This window comes from Rissa tridactyla, chromosome 3 (assembly GCF_028500815.1).
Source record: "Rissa tridactyla isolate bRisTri1 chromosome 3, bRisTri1.patW.cur.20221130, whole genome shotgun sequence".
Lineage (NCBI taxonomy): Eukaryota > Metazoa > Chordata > Aves > Charadriiformes > Laridae > Rissa > Rissa tridactyla.
In genome coordinates this window covers 21,743,371-21,762,393 of record NC_071468.1, presented here as the reverse complement: position 1 = coordinate 21,762,393, position 19,023 = coordinate 21,743,371, and the positions used below count along the sequence as shown (strand labels likewise).

At 36.8% G+C, this 19,023-nt stretch overlaps 1 protein-coding gene across 3 annotated transcripts in view; it reads left to right on the top strand.

Annotated features, from left to right (window-relative positions):
- The window catches only part of PPP3R1 (protein phosphatase 3 regulatory subunit B, alpha), a 40,504-nt gene extending 21,714 nt beyond the window's left edge, over window positions 1–18,790 (top strand). The window contains exons 2-7 of one of the 3 annotated variants that reach the window (XM_054197489.1): window positions 1,440–1,479; window positions 3,872–4,064; window positions 10,765–10,941; window positions 13,163–13,222; window positions 14,145–14,329; window positions 16,622–18,790. In XM_054197489.1, coding sequence (XP_054053464.1) covers window positions 4,001–4,064; window positions 10,765–10,941; window positions 13,163–13,222; window positions 14,145–14,329; window positions 16,622–16,669 — 534 coding nt within the window. In that variant the 5' untranslated portion in view covers window positions 1,440–1,479; window positions 3,872–4,000 and the 3' untranslated portion in view covers window positions 16,670–18,790. Of the gene's footprint in view, window positions 1–1,439; window positions 1,480–3,871; window positions 4,065–10,764; window positions 10,942–13,162; window positions 13,223–14,144; window positions 14,330–16,621 lie in introns of those variants that run through there. The other 2 variants (XM_054197490.1, XM_054197491.1) reach the window with 2 other exon arrangements.
- The last annotated feature ends 233 nt before the right edge of the window (window positions 18,791–19,023 follow it).

Here is a 19,023-nt window from a genome sequence, read left to right as displayed (position 1 = left end):
TTGAGGTTTTCAGGATTTCTGTTCTGCTACTTTGTGTTGCTGTAAGTAGCCATTGGGGAAGCACTTAAGGCTGTATCTTTTGCTGCTCTGCTTATAAAGCAAGTATGTTAACTTTTAAGAAGCAAGAGAGCTTGGGGATTGTGGGGGATAAGTAAAGTGAATGTATTTTGGAGGTAAAAAAAAGTAGCAAACAACCCCTCTAACAATGCATCTCTTCTCCGACATGTTTAGATTCACAAGATGTTTGTTCTGCCCCTTTCTGTCCTTATTAGGAAATGCAGTCGCATGCTTCCAGGCTAAATGTAGTTCTTCCTTTTTTTAAAAAATTTTTTTTATTCTATCAAGTAATCTGTATTTCTGTTCAATTTTGTATAATTTTGAGGAGTCTTTCTGTGCTCAGCTATGGAATCCCTTACGCTCCACACTGTAAGAGAAACACTGCTGAATAGAACGTGTCTTAGACTCATCTTAAATATGTTTCATTTTGTATAAAACACTCCTTTAAAAAGAACTTTATGAAAATGTATGGTTATGAATCTCTTCAGTTACCTGTTCACTCCTTTGCTGACTGATTCTGAAAAAATATTAAACGTGTGTGTATTGTGATCTTCTCTGGCTCAAGATGAGGCGTTTGGAGAAAAAAAAAACAACTTACAATTTTAGCGTCTTTTGGCGTTTATGTTGCGGTAGTAGTGGATTTCGGTATGTGCAAGTTCAAAGTGACTGTGTACTCAAAGTGTTAATTTTTCTTGCTATGACTGTTGTAGTGCAGCAAGGATGTAAAATCTTAGTTTAACTTTCCATTCAGCTACAAAACAGGAACATACTAACATAGTACATTACAAAAATATTTAAATGTAAAGCTGTTACATTGGAATTTCTTGTCACATAAACCACTTCTTTGCATCACTCTTCCTGTGTGAATCCTATTTGGGCGGAGTGGGCAGGTGGCTCTGTGGGGAAAATATGCTGTGATTTTCTTACGCTAATTGAATAACGTTTGTCATGGTAATTTGTAAGGACATGTCTGTTTATGTGTGTAAAGTGAAATGGTAAAAAGATTATGTGAAGTCTTGAAATTAAGTATTATTTTAATTTGCAAAGCAGTATTTGCACAATATATAAGTAGTGAGTTTGATTTTTGGAGTTTGGAATGTGTGATTGAAGTTCTTACCATAGTGTGGTCTGTTGATATGTTCATGGGAGTTCTCATCGGAGGAAACCTCTCAATGGTTTTATATTTCTTTGTATGTTTTGGCAACATAGACCCATCCAAATAAAACAGTCTGTGGCTGTTGGGTTTAATGTGTATATATATATTTATATTTAATAACCATGTAACTTGTATTGCCCCAGATCTTTACAGTGCTGAAACTTAAAATAGATCGTCTAAGCTAACTTGGGAATAATTGCAACTTTGTTCTTTTTTTGTGTTTCAGGGAAATGAGGCAAGTTACCCTTTGGAAATGTGCTCGCACTGTAAGTTTTTTAATTGCTACATTATATTGTTAGAGAGGTTAATCTTAGTTGGAGATCGATATGTACAAGTTTAATGTATGAATTTATTTAATTTATTGCTTGAAAAATTGTGCTGTTTATATAGTAACCAAAAGAGTACAATTAAAAGGTAAAAGATTACCTCTGGAAAAAAAAATAGCTATTGCTGTTGGACTGATTTTTGATTTTACAATCTATCTTAAAAAAAAAGCCATGTAAAGTTTCTTTCAACTTTTCTATTAGAATATGAAACAAACTTATGATAGATTTGGTGTCTGTACAGTGAAGTGTTAGAAGTGGTAGTTCAACTGGGGGGTCTTTTCCATGATCCCAGTGCCAGTCGCTCAGAGATGCGGAACGGCTTGCGGTGCAGCACGTGTTATGTTAGGAGCGAAGTATATTGCCTAAGCTGTCTTTGCACCCTCAGAGGAAAGAGAGCTTGAGGCTAAGAGCATTTTTTTCCTGTGTATGCTTGCAGGCAGGCATTTAGGTGAGAAGCCACTGGGTGTTACTCGCTTTTGGCCACATGAGCATAAAATTCATTGCTCCCTCTCACAGGGTTAGTCTGCCCTGTAAAAATAACAAAGTATTTCCTGACTGAAGCTGACCAAAGAAAGGGTTGTCTTGTGAAGTGTCCCTGTGGTGTTGTGCCAAGCATACTTATTTTTAACCGTTTTTTCCCTTGAATATTTTTCTTCAGCACTAAGTCATGCATTGACCTGTGTATGTATGGACTGCTTGGTAAGATTCCTTATCTTTAGTGAATCAGATCTTGTTTTTAACCAGGATAATAAATTCTTAAAGATAGAGACTGTCTTCTAGATTGCTTTCACAATGCTAGTCATAACTGAATTCCATCTCTCGTAAGTCAAATGGTAATATAAAATAAATAATCATGGCGGAATCTTTTTCTAAATACATTTTTCAGAGAAATGAGGCTTTAGCTAGTAATTTACAAGTCCTCTATGCCTAATACACATGTCCACATGAGTTATAATTTGAGTCATCAGTTTGTAAACACTTGAGAATCTTACCCACAGCACTGCATTGCTGTTACCCTTTCAGTGTATATTTTGTTAAATATGGATGTGTGGGTGGAAGTTTCGTATTTGCTGAAGCCTTCAGTAGTCTCTTCCTGAATCGTGTGTCAGTCTTAGGTTACTGCTCCATTGGTCAGATTTTCCTTAGGGATAAACTGGCTTCTGAAGACTTATTTTTTTTTTTTTTTAAACTAGATATGTTTCTGCCAGAGTTGTAAGCAGTGTGTTGCCATCCTTAACTTGATTCTGGGACAGGCTATATTCGTTGGTCGCAACTGCCAACCTAAAGGTTTATTACTGAGCTTGTTTGCTCCCTTTTGTTGCAGAGGAAGAGATTTCCACATTATATTCTGTGGTTAAACTGTATGTTGAGGATATCATTGTGTAAATCTGAGGTTTTGCATGATTAAAGCTTCGATGCTTTGATGGCCCTTCTCACAGTAGAGAGTCAGTTGCTTCTCTGGGAGCAATGTAACTACAGACATCGGGGAAGATGTAGTAATCACACATGTCCCTTTGCTTGACTGTGCCTAATCGCTGGAATGATTGCACTGTGTTTAAAGATTCTGTATGCCTGAATATCCTGAAAGCAGGTTTTTTCTGGGCTACAGATGTGTACAGTAGCATGTCTGTGAATAAGTCCACTAAGTACGTATTCATCTTGTTTTTCAAATGTTAAATGTTCATGCTGCTTCCAAGTAGTTGTCACTGACAGGACAAAAGCTTTGCAGGGCAAGAACAGACAACGTTTTTGAAGATAATTTGATAAGGATTTTGAATGGTTAGGCTTTTGGGAGACTTGACAATTAGCAATAATATATTTATGCTGTCTGCACCGTGCCATTGGGTTGTAACCTCTGCCTGGCACTGCAATCGCTATTTTGGTGCCTTGTTTTATAACACTAATTTTGTTTTAAAGTTGGCAGTTACAGGAAGCAAGTTCAAGATACTGTGTAGAGGATGCACACCATTGAGTAGTCAAGAATATTCTTAATACCCTTCATTTTATAACATTAATTCTTTTCAGTGGGTGAATTAGTGTTATTGGATTCCTTAAAAGAATATGGTTTTGTTTCTCATCTGTGCTGTGTCTGAGAAATTACTGGAAATCTAGTGCTGTTTTACATGGTAAAAAATTGATGTCAGCCAAGCTATGTCAAATTATCTGTAAGAAAATTTTACCATAGCAAAAAGCTATGAAGAAAACTATTTTATAGTATAGTGAACAATATTTTATAGTAGAAAATAGTTTATAGCATTTTGGAATACAAATAATACTTTATAGTATGTTTTGGTTTTAGGATAAAGAGTCTAGTATCTCTTTTCTAACTTAGGAAATTGTAATTGACACATCTGAAGTCATGAAAAGGATTAGGCCAGCTGCGTGTAAGCATATACAAGACAAGTGGTTGAATGTGTTCTCAAGGGCGTCATCTTTTTGAAATCCGATCTCCAAGACTGAAATGGCTGTCTTGGTTGCTACTCTGAAACATTATATTCCTGAATCAGATAAGATTGTAGATAGAGGTGAGAGCTTTTGCTGAAGGTCTGTTTTATTTTGAGATCTCTGCAATCCATTCTTATGGGTGGAAAAAATATATTTTTTTTAACCTGGAAATATTTTAAAATAAATTTCAGAATGTGTTTTATTTACAAAAATCTTTTTTCTAATACCTTAGCAATATTCTTGTTTATAATGATGTCATATTTGAAAAATATGTGGAAACTAGGCTCTCTGTGACCAGACTCTGGTCTGGTTTTTGTTAGTTGTAACTTTGAGCCAGTATTTTAAGAGTATCTGAAAACCCAACCTTTTAAATACAGGTTTAAACATTTAGGTAAACAGATTTCACCTCTTTCCTGAGAGATGTACAGCTTTTCTAAGGTTTGTGAACTTTGCAGGTGCCTGTGTCTCTGCAGCAGTGGATGTACAGCATGTCTGAATACAGAAGCAGTTACCCTGTTACATTATCACTAAATGTAGTGGATTTCAGAGAGATGCCTTTTAAGGCATTCTTTAGTTTTGACTATCGTATCAATAGGAAGCTAGCCATGTATGTTTATGTTGACTAGAAAAAATACCATTAAAAATGTTTCTGAAATTCCTTTTTTTAACACAGAGCACACTGCGCTCCAGAAATCTGCTTTTAATGAAGCTTTTTGAGTTGCCTCTTGAATGCTTTGTACAATACTGTCTAAGCATCAGTTGTATGAGTAACAGCTTGAAACACACAAGTGTTTTAAAACATCATGGATCATCCTTTGTTCTGTTCTGTGTTGGGGGAAAGGAGTGGGGTATTCAGCAACACGTATCAACATATTAGAGAGTGTCCAGCTGAAAAATAAAGCTCCTTTTCTAAAATGGGAGTTACACAAGAAAATTTGCATGTGGTCCTTGGAAGCATAGAGCCCTTGCATTTTAACCTAATTCATCACATTTTTAGATGTATGTAAATAAATTCAAGATACAAAGCAGGTATTGTTGGCTCTAGAATTTTAATACCTGGATGAAAGAGGAATCTTTTGAGAATACTGATAGCTCTTTAACCCAAAGTCCTTCATACTGGTACTGTTTAAAAAACCCCTACCTTGTGTTAGTTAAAAGGTGAATGAAATTCAAAATAGATTTTGAAATAAACATAAATAACATAAGTAACTCTATGCACTTTAGAAAAGTGAATAATTTGATGTTTCTGCAGGGCTACCAGCGAAGTGTTTCAGAGAAAAACATTTAACAGGTATTATTTCTAGCCGGTTAGTAAGTTTGTGAGCTCAGTCATTGGTGCCAAGCTGACAGGATACTTTCTGATTCTGCTGAAAAGCATAGGAAGCACAGAGCCTCCTCTCAGCTGGGGAGCAAAGCATAAAAAAGGCTAACTTGAGTTTGAGGTTAGAGAAACGCTCCCTGCGGCCAGAGCTCAAGGAAGCTCAGAGCGCTGTGATGAGTCACAGGCAAACTCTGTCTCAAATGATATAAACAAAGCTTGATCCTCCTTATTTTGCTCAGTGATTTTTATCACCCTGTTTACACGATTGTGGACTTGGACCTCCTTGGATTTCCTAGTGTTTTCGTCTCTGTCCTGGTCTCCTGAGCTACTCTTGTAAAATTCTGTCTGCTACTGCCACCATCAGTCTTTCTGGCTCAGAAACCTCCACTGTATCTGAACTGTCCTGTGCCTTGCATTTCCACTAGAGCTTCAGGATGTTTGTGTAGCCACAAGGTTGCCTGTAAGGAGCCTTTAAGAGAAGGAGGAAAAGAACTATTTTGTTCAGGCTCTGAAAACTTAATTCAGTATTCTGTTCTTCAGTGACAGCTATGTGAAATTTTAAGAAAGTCAGTCTGTTGCTGAATACTGAAGAAAAAGCAGTCTTGTAAAAGGGTCACATCCACCATAGATGAGGACTGTTGTATATGCACACTTGTGGAGGAAATCTGAACAAAAAATGAATGGGATATTTTTGAAATTTGCTGTTAAATGCTTGCCGTTTTCCTTTAAAAATTCAAAACAAATCAAACAAAAAAACCCCAAACCCAAATGCAGAAAACCTGCAAACCTACATGTTTTTCAGGTAAGTTCAGCCCAGGCAGAGATAATCAGCAGAAGTGATGACTGTGAATGAAAGGAAGAAAGAATAGACAAAACTGTGCAAATTTAAAATAAGGCTTATAGTATAATGCATTCATCCCTTACTTTATGTTCTTATTATTTTATTTTTAAAGCTATTTTATGAAGACAAATATGTTACTGAAATATGACTGAAATATGAAAAAGTGTATAAGCTTCTTAAATTTCAGCTTGTAGAAAGGATTTTAAAGGTAGGTGGGGTGCTTGCAATATATTGAGGGAGAAAATAATGAAATTGTTCTTATATGAAATTCATACATTCAGTTATGAAACACTGACCTGCAGATGTTTTTATGCGTATGTTCATTATGAACAGAGGCTCATGAACTTTCCTGTTCCTGTAATTACTTTGATTTTTCATTATTTTCTTCTCTAACCGCTCTCGTCCATGGTGTGTCCATTGCCAGAAGCAAAATGTTAGACAAGGTTGATACTTGGTCAGCTTTTTGCAGAGATATTAATTTCTTCAGTACTGTTCTTTGACTTGTTTTTTTTGCCCCCAAGAGTAGAACCCGTCTCAGCTCTCTAATGTAGGCAAACTCTTTGCTTGAATGTCTTGAGGTTTGGAATGAGAAATTTCTAATACCCATTTCTAGTAGAAAACTGCTGCTTAGCATCTGTACCTGGACTCTGTATTGCAGGTGGACTGGAATTGACCATATGAGCTATCAAATTGGACGTGGGTATGTGTGGAGAAAGAGGAATTAACGTTTTTTAAGTATGAAGACTCTATAATTTCATAATTTAGGCCGTCATTGCTCTGCTGGAGTTCAACAAAAGACAAAAAGCATTCTGAGAAATAATCTGACATGCATCTCCAACCTCTTCCCCTTCCCATCATCTGATTCTTGTCTTTATCATCCGTAATTTTGACCTCCTTGACTACGATCTTCAAAAGAAGAAAATAAATTGGGTGCTTTATTCTTCTCTTAGCATTGCTGGTTTGTAAATTTAAGTATCTGGTTAATTGCAAATGCAGATGATGGCAGAGGATATATTTTTACTGTAGTATTGCTTGTTAACATTGTGTGTGTTGGATCAGTTTCTGAATGTCCTGTTTAAATGTTGGGTTTTTTTAATTCACATTGACGGGTCCTGCTAGAGATAGATTAGCTTGTGATAAAATACCTTTCTGGAAAAAGTTTGTTTTCTTAGCACATCTTGTGTGGAAGATCTTCTCTTTCTACTTTAGCAGGCCAGCGTAACGGCAGGGTTAGTCTTGTCTGTCTTTTGTGCCAGCTGTAATAATTTAAAGCTATGTGGCAGTGTTTGAGTGACTTGTATGCGTGGTATTTGGTTCCACTTCATAGCAGAACACTGACAGAACTCTGAGTCTCACTTTCAGTCTCTGCTTATATATTTGTGAGGAAAAATAACCATGGTCTTTAGCTCCTAAACCAGGAAATAAGACTTTGCTTAATGTTACTTTAGGATTCTGAGCGATGACTTTGATGGTCTTCAGTCCTGGCTCAGGTGTCTCTTTGTTTGCATCCTCATCTGTAAAAATGTCATTGCTGTGTTCTGATACTTAGGATTTTCTTAAGTGTAAGTTAGAAATGTTTAAAAACTTGCAATTCATTAACTCATGAGTTTGTGTGGCAAGGGAGAAGAGATCCAGCTGTGTTAATGCTTCTTTCTTTTTTCTCTACTCTGATTTTGTGAAATTGCAGAACTATGAAGTATTTCAGGCTGTTTCGGAGACTTTAATCTTTCATTTTTAGTCAGTGCTAGTCTTTCTATTAATATTGGAAGTGAGATTTCACTGATCTGGTAACAGTGCATTATATACACTATAGGTAATACTTTCAATTTCCTATTTAGTTGTTTTATTAAGTTAATTTTAAAAAACAAATAATTTAAAGAAATAATTCATGTACCTTTTATTGTTCTTGGTTTTTTTTCCAGTAGGAAATAGTTCTAATAGTAAACCTCATGGACGTTGTTTTAATGTTTCCCAGCATGGGTTCTAGATGCAATTGCAAACTTCTGATTTCAGAAATAGATCATTTGTGAGGGATTTGTCATAACAAAAATAAATGGCCAGTTACTTGAAAGATGTTGTGATTTCTGAGTGCAGGTAAAGGAAGTAAGGGAGTTGTGGTTGGAGCAGGCTATGATTTTAAACATGGCTAATAAAAGTAGAGAGGCTGATGTCATGGCTGGACAAGTCCTTATATACATGATTGTAATTTGGGTAAAAATTATCTCTATTTGTACGTTCATTTTACATTGGAAAGTGTGTTTACATAGTGTGACAAGCCATACTTAATGTTTTTGTACTTTTTAAATGCTTGTGCTGTGAGGATTTTTTTTCAGGATATTAACTCTGTGAGTTGCAAGTCTGGAGTGTAGAGCTTGCACTAAAAATGAGATTCCCGTGTTAACAGCTTGCCAAGGTGCTGGCTTTGCATTAAACTGTAGCAGGTCTGATAACTTCAGGGCAGGGAGTGAGGATAGAATCGTGCCCGCCATTTCGAAGACTGACTCCATTTACAGTTTTAAGATTTTGAGGAAAATGGAAACCAAGGAGTTTCTGCGGACAGAAGCAATACTTGGCAAATACCTTCAGCAAATTGGTGAGAAGCAGCATTTTGTGCTGGCAGAACTCATAAGCAACTGTTTGGGCTAATTGCCAGTGGAGCTCTGCTTTGCCATTCTCTTTTAATACTGTCGTCTTTTAGTCTAATGATTATGTTCTACACGCAGCTTACCATATGGTGGTGATATGGCTCCTTTCACATGATCCGGAGGGGTTTCTGTGTAGCTGTGTCGACAGCAATGTGTTCTTGACGCTGTGCTGCGGTGTCCTGCTGTTAAGGGTACACCTTCAATCACATTCTAGGCTTCTGCATAAACTGGTGGAAAGAAGAACGGGGCTTTTTTGCAGTCGAGAACCTAATTAATTGAAATGCCAAATTGCATACTGGAAACTGAGGGAACTACTTTAAGCCTCTGCAAATGCTGTTTAGCTTTATTTTTATAGCCCTAGAAGCAGTCAGATCTGTCGCTTGCTGGCACAGCAAAGGGAAGATTATTCTGGCAGTATCGACCCTTTTTTGCCTCTCTAGTTGCAAGCAGTTACCAAGAATGACTAACTGCAGAATGTCAGAATTTACTATTCGGGCAAAATACTTTTGTGCTTCTGGACTTCAAGTGCGCTCTCTCCATTTCATTCTGAAGTACTGCAGTTGTGTCTGTCTCTGGATTTGTGTCTGGTTGGCTTTTAGACAACGATATCAAGAAATTTAAATGGAAGTTTTTGACTGCTTTGGTAGAGGATCTGGTCTCTGAATTGGCTACAGTTTCCAAACATAAAGCTCTGCATCTTGGCTGACCTGATGTACTGGAAAGACTAAGTGCTGTTTGTTTTTATGCTGCGCTTTTACAAAAGCCTAAGAAGGTATTAATGTGATGTAAAGTGGATCGGGGGTATGTATGTGCCTTGTAGAAGTTAAAAAAACAATTCCTTTTACTATTGGAGCAAGTGCACTAAATGAAGGTAAGAAATGCAGAGGAGACTGTTCATGTTAGGAAAGAAATTGGTATGGAGAGTGTAAAAGCTTCAGGTTCTGCAAGATCTGTTTGCTGTGGCTTGCTCTATGCTGGCTGCTTTCTATGACTTCCTAAGAACCTCAGTTCCTCCTTCATACCCAAACACGGTGAGCAATTTGTGAACTAACTTAGGTCTCATAAATCAAGCTGCCAATAGGTAATTTTCAGGGAAAATGTTTCAAGCTTTTCAGTGGTAACAGAGTACAAGATTTCTTTTAGTAATTTTTATGGATTCTCGGATTTAGTCTATTCCTGGCAAAATCCAAGGTGTAAAGTAGGGTACTAGGTTATATGCTTTAACTGAGATTCTCTGCAAATTTGAAGAAGATAGATGAAGTGGTGCTGCTGCAGAACCTGAGTCTGCTTTAAATTCTAGGAACAAAAAAAAAATGATGTATGCAGGTCAAGGCTACAGGTATGTCTTTTTCTGTTTGAGACAGAAGAAAAAAAATTATCTTAGGTCTGTCTGTGTGATGTTTTGAGTAGGTGAGTGATAACTGGTCAACAGTAGGACTGTGTTAACCTGCTTAACTTGGCATGTATCCCAGGAGATCTCACATGTTTGCTGTGCTAAAGAAGCACTAGTTTTACTAATACGCTTACTAGTATAATTGTCTTTCTAACTTATCTTAGTCTAGTGTTAATGTAATGCTAGCTCCTTCAAAGAAAACCTGGTTTCTTCTTTAATTTCTTCATACCTGGTATTTATAAGAGCTGTCTGACTAAGAACTAGCTAAGCACCCTCAATCCTTAAAAACGTTGTGTCAGCATGTGCTATTCTGTGAGTCACAGGGCTAACTGTATTATGGCTGGTGCAGGGAGGAAAAAAGGTAAGGCTTATTTAAAATGAAAAGACTTGTGTTTGTCTTCAGAATTTGACATTACCTTTATAATCTTCCATGAGACTGTTTAATAGTTGTAATAAAGTAGCAGAAATTCTGGTAGAAAAGCAATGAAGAAATGTGCACTGTATTTAACTGGCAAAGAGTTTACTGAAGCATTTCTGAGAATAGGTGTGGATTTTTTGTTTGGTTTTTTTTTCCTTTCAGTTGATGCTGATGAGATAAAACGACTAGGAAAGAGATTTAAGAAGCTTGATTTGGACAACTCTGGCTCTTTGAGTGTGGAAGAGTTCATGTCTTTACCTGAATTGCAACAGAACCCATTAGTACAGCGAGTAATAGATATATTTGACACAGACGGAAATGGAGAAGTTGACTTCAAAGGTAAGATGCAGTGTTTTGTGACAGGTGGTGGTATTTTATTGCAATCTAATTTTGCAAGAAAGGAAGGGCGAAGGAAACTTGTTAATCAAAATAAGGTGCTAATTCCTTGGGAAACTGAGTACCAGTAAAACTAGTTTCTCTGGTGTATTAGGGCACTCCTGAATGAAATGCTTAAAAGAGCAGATTGTTTAGGAATAGCTTTCCAGGTCATACTGATTTAAGACTACTCATTAAGTATCTCTTGAAGTACACCAATTCATACTCTTAATTGTGGTGCTATCTGAAGTCTATTCTTAGGCTGAAGAGACTGAAAAAAGTGGGATAGATTGTGTAAGTGGTGTGTGCATCACCTGTCTGTGCATCAGTTGTATTTATCTAAATGTTATGAGATTTTTGGAGTATTTCGAAAATAGTTTTCTAAAATTGGGAATGTGGTCCATATTTTTGTATTGATACTTTCTTTACAGGATTCTTTTTATGATCTTAAGTAGACACTTCAAGAGAAGAGTTTTGATTTGGTAAATTCCTCCAAAATTTTAGCCTTATTTTAAGTATTTGTGGTTAAAAGGGCCAGCAGGTTAAAAATCTTCATTAGTAGTTGATGATAAAACAGTCTCTGACTCTAAGAAGTCATAGTCTGTAACTTCAGTTCAAGTAAAACTTAGTAGCTCTTGTTGCTCATGACTAGAAAAGATTAATCAGTTTTTCTTGAGTTTTGGTGGCTTTTTTTTATTGGAGAAAATTCTTAAATGTCTTTTATATTGTCAGGCTGACATTTTAAATAAAATGTTAAAATACAAAAGCTGATAACCTTTACAAAACCCCAGAAATTTCTATAGGGAGAACTACAGTGTAATTGGAATGTTGAGGTTTTGAGGCTTTTTCTTGGTATCAGTTCCCAAAGCAGTAATTGTTGTATGTAATTGTTCAAAATCCTCTTGTGAAAAATAGGCCGTGATGAAAGATGATGCTATATTGTATGTGACATTGAGCTGTGATTAATATAATTATCAAGAGCTGTTGTTCTTGGGTGGGAACAGGAAGTTGTCAAAATCAATTTTCCATGGTAAAATGATGCTGTTGCAGTAAGTGGCAATGAATTCTGTTGTCGTCATCTGGCCAAGTTTGATTCATTTAATTTCTTTATTTCTATCTCAGAGGGAAGCTCAAAGGAAAGATTTTAAACTGAAAGAGGATAGATTGCATATAAGAATTTTTTTTATGATGAGGGTGGTGAGACCCTGGCCCAGGTTGCCCAGAGCAGCTGTGGCTGCCCCATTCCTGGAGGTGTTCAAGGCCAGGCTGGATGGGGCTTTGAGCAACCTGGTCTGGTGGGAGGTGTCCCTGCCCAGGGCAGGGGAGTGGAACTGGGTGATCTCCAAGATCCCTTCCAACTCGAACCATTCTGTGATTCTATGAAAAAGAAAACTACAAGTGTGAGGAAACTTGCATTCTTTTGTTGAAAGACCCAAAGTTTAGACTAATCTTTCATAACTATAACAGTAAAGCTCATGTTATCAGTCAAGCATGTTGTTGATGAATATTATAGGAACTGTTGACATATTTTCCCAAAACTTGTTGAAATTGTAGTAGGCCTTTTAATCTAATGCTATATTGCTGTACCTCTCTTCTTTCTATACCATAGTTTAGCTTGCTGTTTTGCACTGTTGTCCTTTTTACCACCCAAAGTTCTAGGAAGTCTAGTTATGGGATCTCATCCCAGGGTTTTTGGCAAGTGAAGAGTTTGCTCCTGGGATAATGACTTCATTGTTCAACAGTATAAATTTTCTTTTTACCCTGTTTCTTACATAAAAATACTTTATTAGGGTCTTTTTTTTTTTTTTGAGCAGTTTAGTTTCATGTAACTCTTGCATTAAGTTGAGAAACCAATCTTGAGAAGGAGCTCTATAATGAGAAACTCCACTGGGAGTAGATTTAGTACAAATCTCAATGGAGTTTTGTATCAGAACCTGGTGAAAGTCTAGTTCAGAATTAGTTAAATTCTGGTGTGAACAAGTTGGTTCAGTGAGTGCAGTATTGGATTTAAAGTACTTCACATGAAACAACATTAAAGTATCAAAGTATGTGGACACTTAGGTGTCACAAGGTAGGCAATATTTTAAAGATTTTTAGGGCAATTTACTGGCAACTTCTGAATGTTGGTTTCCTTGTTGTGTTAAAAAAAATATCTTTTTGTAAATGTTTTTCTTGTATTATTTAGAATTTATAGAAGGAGTCTCCCAGTTCAGTGTCAAAGGAGATAAGGAACAGAAGTTGAGGTGTAAGTATTTTGAATTTCCTTAACAAAATGTTTTTGATCCTTAAAAATCTACCTTTGTTAGTTAACTCTGAGAAATCAGTGAATCCAGATTGCTCTAAAAGAGTGGGAGATGATGAAGGTAGATTGTAAGCTTTTTGCACACCTTGTCACATGTGAAGAATTTGCCAGCACTCTGTTCTGTGGGGAATGTTTGAGGATGTTGCCTTCTGAATATCGTCAGGTGCTTCCCATTTAAAAAAAAAAAAGGGGGGGGGAATCATTTAAGGATACTTAGTTCACAAAACTGTTAGCTATGTGCTTTGCTTTATGGGAGTATATGAAAAATATGAAATTCTTTGCTATTGCAGTAGACCAGCACTAAAATTATTGTTTGAGAACTGCATCTCAGGAACACAACATGACCCAGGCTTTTGGAGTGGGGAAGGGATAGGTTGAGTCATAGATGTAGCTTTCAATAACTAAGACAGAATATAGATTTGGGAAGGAAATCTGCTGTACTGAAATGTTTAAAAATAAATTCATCTTAATGCTAAACTGTTTACAGCAAAGTAACTAGGTGGGATTTTGATTCATCTGTTCCCTGGAAGGCTTTGATTTTTTCTGCTACCTGGGTGCTTTACTCGCGGTGGTGAGGTTCAGTGTTTATGGAGTTGTTTTACTGCTGGTGCTAAAACAATCTCTATTGACATTTCTAAAGTGTTTTTTTTCCTTTTAAACTCAATAGTAGCACCATTCCTTATATTGTTTCTGACGTTTCATGTCTCTCAGAATGAATTGGAAAGGCTGTTAGAAATCTCACTTTGTGCAGGATTGTGTCATCACTTATTGTTAATGCAAAAGGACATGAACGTATATTGCTTTTCTCTGACCACATTTGTTACTGGAAGTTTTACATATATACATATATATTTTACTTCTGCAGTTGCTTTTCGCATTTACGATATGGACAAAGATGGTTATATCTCAAATGGAGAGCTCTTCCAGGTGCTGAAGATGATGGTTGGGAACAATCTCAAAGACACTCAGTTACAGCAAATTGTAGATAAAACCATAATTAATGCAGATAAGGATGGTGATGGAAGAATATCCTTTGAAGAATTCTGTGCTGTAAGTAACCTCTAAAGAAAACTTCGATAATTTGCAGTTAAAAAAACAGGAGGAAAAATGGTAAACAGTATAAAGGGTAAGGTGTTAAAAGCAGAGTATTTATTCAGATCTGGCAGCAGTCACCCTTTGGCACAGCTTTATGATAGATATCTTCGTCTTGTGGCTTCCAACAGAGCAATGTGTCTTATGGCCTGTGAGCAAGCCCTGAATCGGTTCCTTCAGGGTGCAGACTTTCCCCATGAATCTGGTCTGCCAGAAGAAGAGGGTGTTGCGTTCAGAGCACAGCAACTTGTATAAAGTAATTTCTATGTCATTTTATGACATAATAAACACAAGACTAGTTCTAATTATTTTTGTATATAGATGAAAATGTTAGCCTGATGTGAAGACGTATCTTGGATTCCATTCTCTATGCTGGTAGAAAATAGCAGCTTTAAAGATGTGTTGTGAGTGACTGGCTTGTCGTAGGAGGCTGGGTTTCCTTGTTTTCAATAGCTAAATTTGATTGAAAAAGAAACAGCACTTTCAGTTGTTTTAAATGTCTTTAGCTGCTTAACAGAATACCCTGAGTAAAAAATCTCCAAGCATGATGGGCAGGCACGTACAGTCTGCTGAGGGGAGGGGGAAAAAGGCTTCAAACCATCTGAAAGCTGTAAAACCAGAGTATGTCACAGCAGATCTCTGTTTTTAAAAAAAGCATCACTACCAGGGGTGGTGCGTGGAGGGGGAAAAGGTGTGTTCCACAGAGGTGAACTTCAGGTTAATCTCCCAATCTCTAAACTAGGCGTCTGCTCCAGATCACCCTTCAGAAAGATTTATCTTTAAGGGTTTGGAGAGAGCCTGGGGAGATTATTGCCAGCTGCAGAAGAGGGGGATTTTACAAAGGCCAGGGTAGTGGGATTTGTGTCACTTACAGGGAGAGTAACCGCTCAGGTGCTGCTCTTGAAAAAGGACAAACAGTTGAAATGTGCATTTTAAAAACTGCGTTTTACTGAGCAGAATGTTTGAATGTAGCACTGGAGACTTGAAATAGTCGATTTTCACCCATGTCATATATCTGTTTAATTAGTTGACAGCAAGTTTTAAATTCTTTCTCTCTCAAAAAAAAAAGTAAATGACACGTCAAAACTGGAATATTTAAAAATTGCAATAATGACTGTTTACACATTAATTCTAAATGGTGTCTTAATGAACATACACCTAGGTAACACTGTTTGAGTCGATAGGCACTCCAGTGTTTCCTACTCCTTGAATTTACAACTTCAGTTCCAACATAACTTGTTCGTACTCGTCATCAATGCAAGTTCTAAAAAAAGGCAAAAAAAAAAATCTGCCTGCCCCCAGACTATTAAAGCAAAAAGGTTCTATTGTCTGCATTTTTTTTTTTGAGAGTTTAATTATTTTGATGGCATCATGTGAAAATCCGTGGTCATCTGCAGAGAACTTGGAATGAGTGGCAGCCTGCAAACACCTACATTAGTGAAATATCTGTTTCTTGCACTGGGCTGTCTTCTTCTGGCCATCCATCCAATATGATATTGCCCTTTCTTTTCTTTTGTCCTTGGGCTTCTCCCCACACTTCCTGTCTTGTACTGCTGTTTGATTTTTTTTTTTTTTCCTCTACCTTTCTTTCAATTTCTTCAGCTGCTGACCTCCTGACGAGACACCTTTCATTCCTACAATCTCTTATCCTCTTGTTCTTGCATTTTACCTTCTTCGAATTTTACGCCATCTACGAAAATGCTTTTTCTTTCATGGTGTTTGGCCATACCATTTGGCCTTTGAATTTTATTTCCACTTACAAAAAGTTCCTCTGACATTACAGCTTTCTTCCTTTCTCTCTGCATGAATCGTACACCTTTGAACCCTGGGAATTCTTTTCTGGATGCATGTGGTTTTGTCAGAAATCCTGCCGCCTTTCCTAAGGCCCTTTGCTTCTCATGTCAAGGTGCACGCTTTTACAGGGCGTTTCAGAAGTAAAGTCAGCTTTTCCTTTAACATGCTGAAACATAATACAAAGTCAGCATATGAGATGGGGGAGGAAAGCCAAAATGGTGTAACTGACGCTGTTTTTCAGGCCCTTGAGTGTGTAAATTGTACTAATGTAATTACCTTGGTTCATACATAATTCATTCGCATAGCACACAGTACTTGGGAAATGTAAATAAGTTTGGAGAGGCCAGAGAGGTGCTGTAATTATGACTGACCTGAATCTTCCGAATAAAGTGTGTTCTTTGTGTTGTGCTGACTGTCAGTTCTCATCTATTTATGAACACTTTCTTTTTCTCCCAGGTTGTAGGAGGCCTAGATATCCACAAAAAGATGGTTGTAGACGTGTGACTCTGTAGGGCACCACCCAACACTTTTGCTTTCTTCTCCATCTCTGAAGATCTGCTCAAGACGTCCAGCAATGCTCTCTGTGTATTTAAATGGAAGTATTTTTCTCTGTGAAGCCACATTTTCCAACATGAGCCTCATGAAGCCAACTAAGTGTTATTGAACTTTTATTCTCTCAATAACTCAGTGTAGCACTTTAAAGTCTGAAGGACAGCAAAGATGGAAAGAGCATATCAGTGTGGTGGAGAAAGGGAAGGGGTTGGCTTTTTAATTTATTTTTCTTCATCTTTTATAACAAGGAAATATCTATCTATATATATATATGTGTGTGTGTATTTATATATAGATATATATGTAGCTTTCTATATGTAGTAGCTAGGTGGGCTTTAATTTAATATACTTGATTCAGAAACAAAACTAGAGTACAAAGTGCCAAGCAGAATATTAACAGTTCAATATATGGATATACATCCTTACTTTTATTTCACACAGTTTTATATATATAGTAGAAGAATGTAAAATTTTAACTGGGTGTTAGGTCAACTCTTTCGCTTTTCCTGTGACTGTTCAGATGTTTCTATATATTGACTGGCTGACAAAGCATTGCTTCTTATTAATTCACCTTAATTACATTTTTTGTAACACAGGAGACTAAGTTTATTTATACCTGTTAATATATTACCAGGGACTGTGTCTCTTTGCTAAATAACTTAGTACAGTTCTACTTAATATGAGAATATAGTTTAATGCTACTGCCAAGAACTAGCCCTCGTGTGCGTATAGTAACTGCAGAATGCTTTGATGGCCACTAGATTTCGTCACCTAGGAATGCGGAGCAGTTACAGCTGTCCTGAAGTTAAGGCAAATCTGCTGTTCTGGATTCAGTTTAGATACAGCCGCTCAAGGTGTTAGACGCATTCATGATTTTCTCTTGCGCTTAGCTTAATGAAATTAGGATCGACGTAACTGTGCAGGATTCCCATCTACTTATTTTATACAGTACTTAGATGATAAAATGCTCTTGCCATTTAAATTCTGTTGTTTCAACCACGATAGTTTCCCCTCTGCATTTAAATACTACTACAGGTAGCATAAATAAACTGGTAATATTTTATATATATATATGTATATAGGATTCATACAGGGGGAAAATCTTGTTAACCTATGCCATAGAGGAGGAAAACTTCACACTATCTAAATTTATACCTCTTGCAGTTCTCCAGTCCTTTGCCTGGAGAATTTTTTTTCTTTTCTAGATTTGTCCATATCATAATTTGTAACGGATGGTAACTTGATATATTTGTGTGATATAAAAGTAGCGAGCCATGTTTTACAACTTTATATCAGCCCTTCCCTTTTCTGCAATGGTACTATTGGCTGGAAGAAAAACATTTGCTAGATTTTTTTAGGACAGTACATCTTTCCTGTATAGTAGTTTTTCTATTAAAAAAAAATTGTTTTATAATCAGCAGTGGAAAGCGCAGGTTGTCTGAACCTACTTCAGTCGAGCACCTGTCTGCCATAGCTGTTCCTTCGACTGAGTGCTGCACATCATGGGCTCTGTCTGTGAGAGAGAAATCCAGGTGCTTGGTGTCCTTGCATGACATGAAGTTTTGCATGTAGATCGATTTGAAATGTTCCTCTTGTTTACATAATTTGCATAATTTAAAAAGATAATGTTGCCAAACTTTGGTAAATGTTAATGTTCAAAACAAAAATCTCCACTACATGTAACTTTTCTTCCTCTGGATCAGTACGTGGCTTATAATCCCAGCCAGTGGTTGTATCTGTTCCAGTGTCAACTGCCATGTGCTCTGCTTCAAGGGGGAACTAGTCTTTTGTGAATTTTTTGTACATAAGTATTTGTTACAAACATTTTAGCAAATGCTTTCGATTTCTCTTACTTGCTTGTGCATATCTTGGCTGGCATTATAGAAATTAGTGCTAATGTTATTTCCTTAGGGGGATTGGAAGGGGGAGGGATGAGGGTGTTTTTTTAGTTTGTGTGGGGAAAAATGATTTATGTTGAACGTTTAGTTTTTCCTCTGCATGCTACATCATATGTTGTGGGAACTATAAGAACCTTCATACTATATGAATACAAAATAAAATATTTGAACCTTGGCTGGGGTGCTTCAGTACTTACCTAGACCTTTCCCGTTCAACTGAAAGCCGCTCTGCACCCTGCTCTAAAAAAAAGAAAAGTTGCTGTTCGTAGTTTTGGTTCCTTTTTTGACTATAAAGATTTATTGACAAACTATACAGGGTGCAGAGTTCCCCGAGTACTTCCAGGCTTCATTTCAGTGTTTCAAGACTGCTTATGTGTTTTTTCTTTTTTCTTAAAGGCACATCCGGTT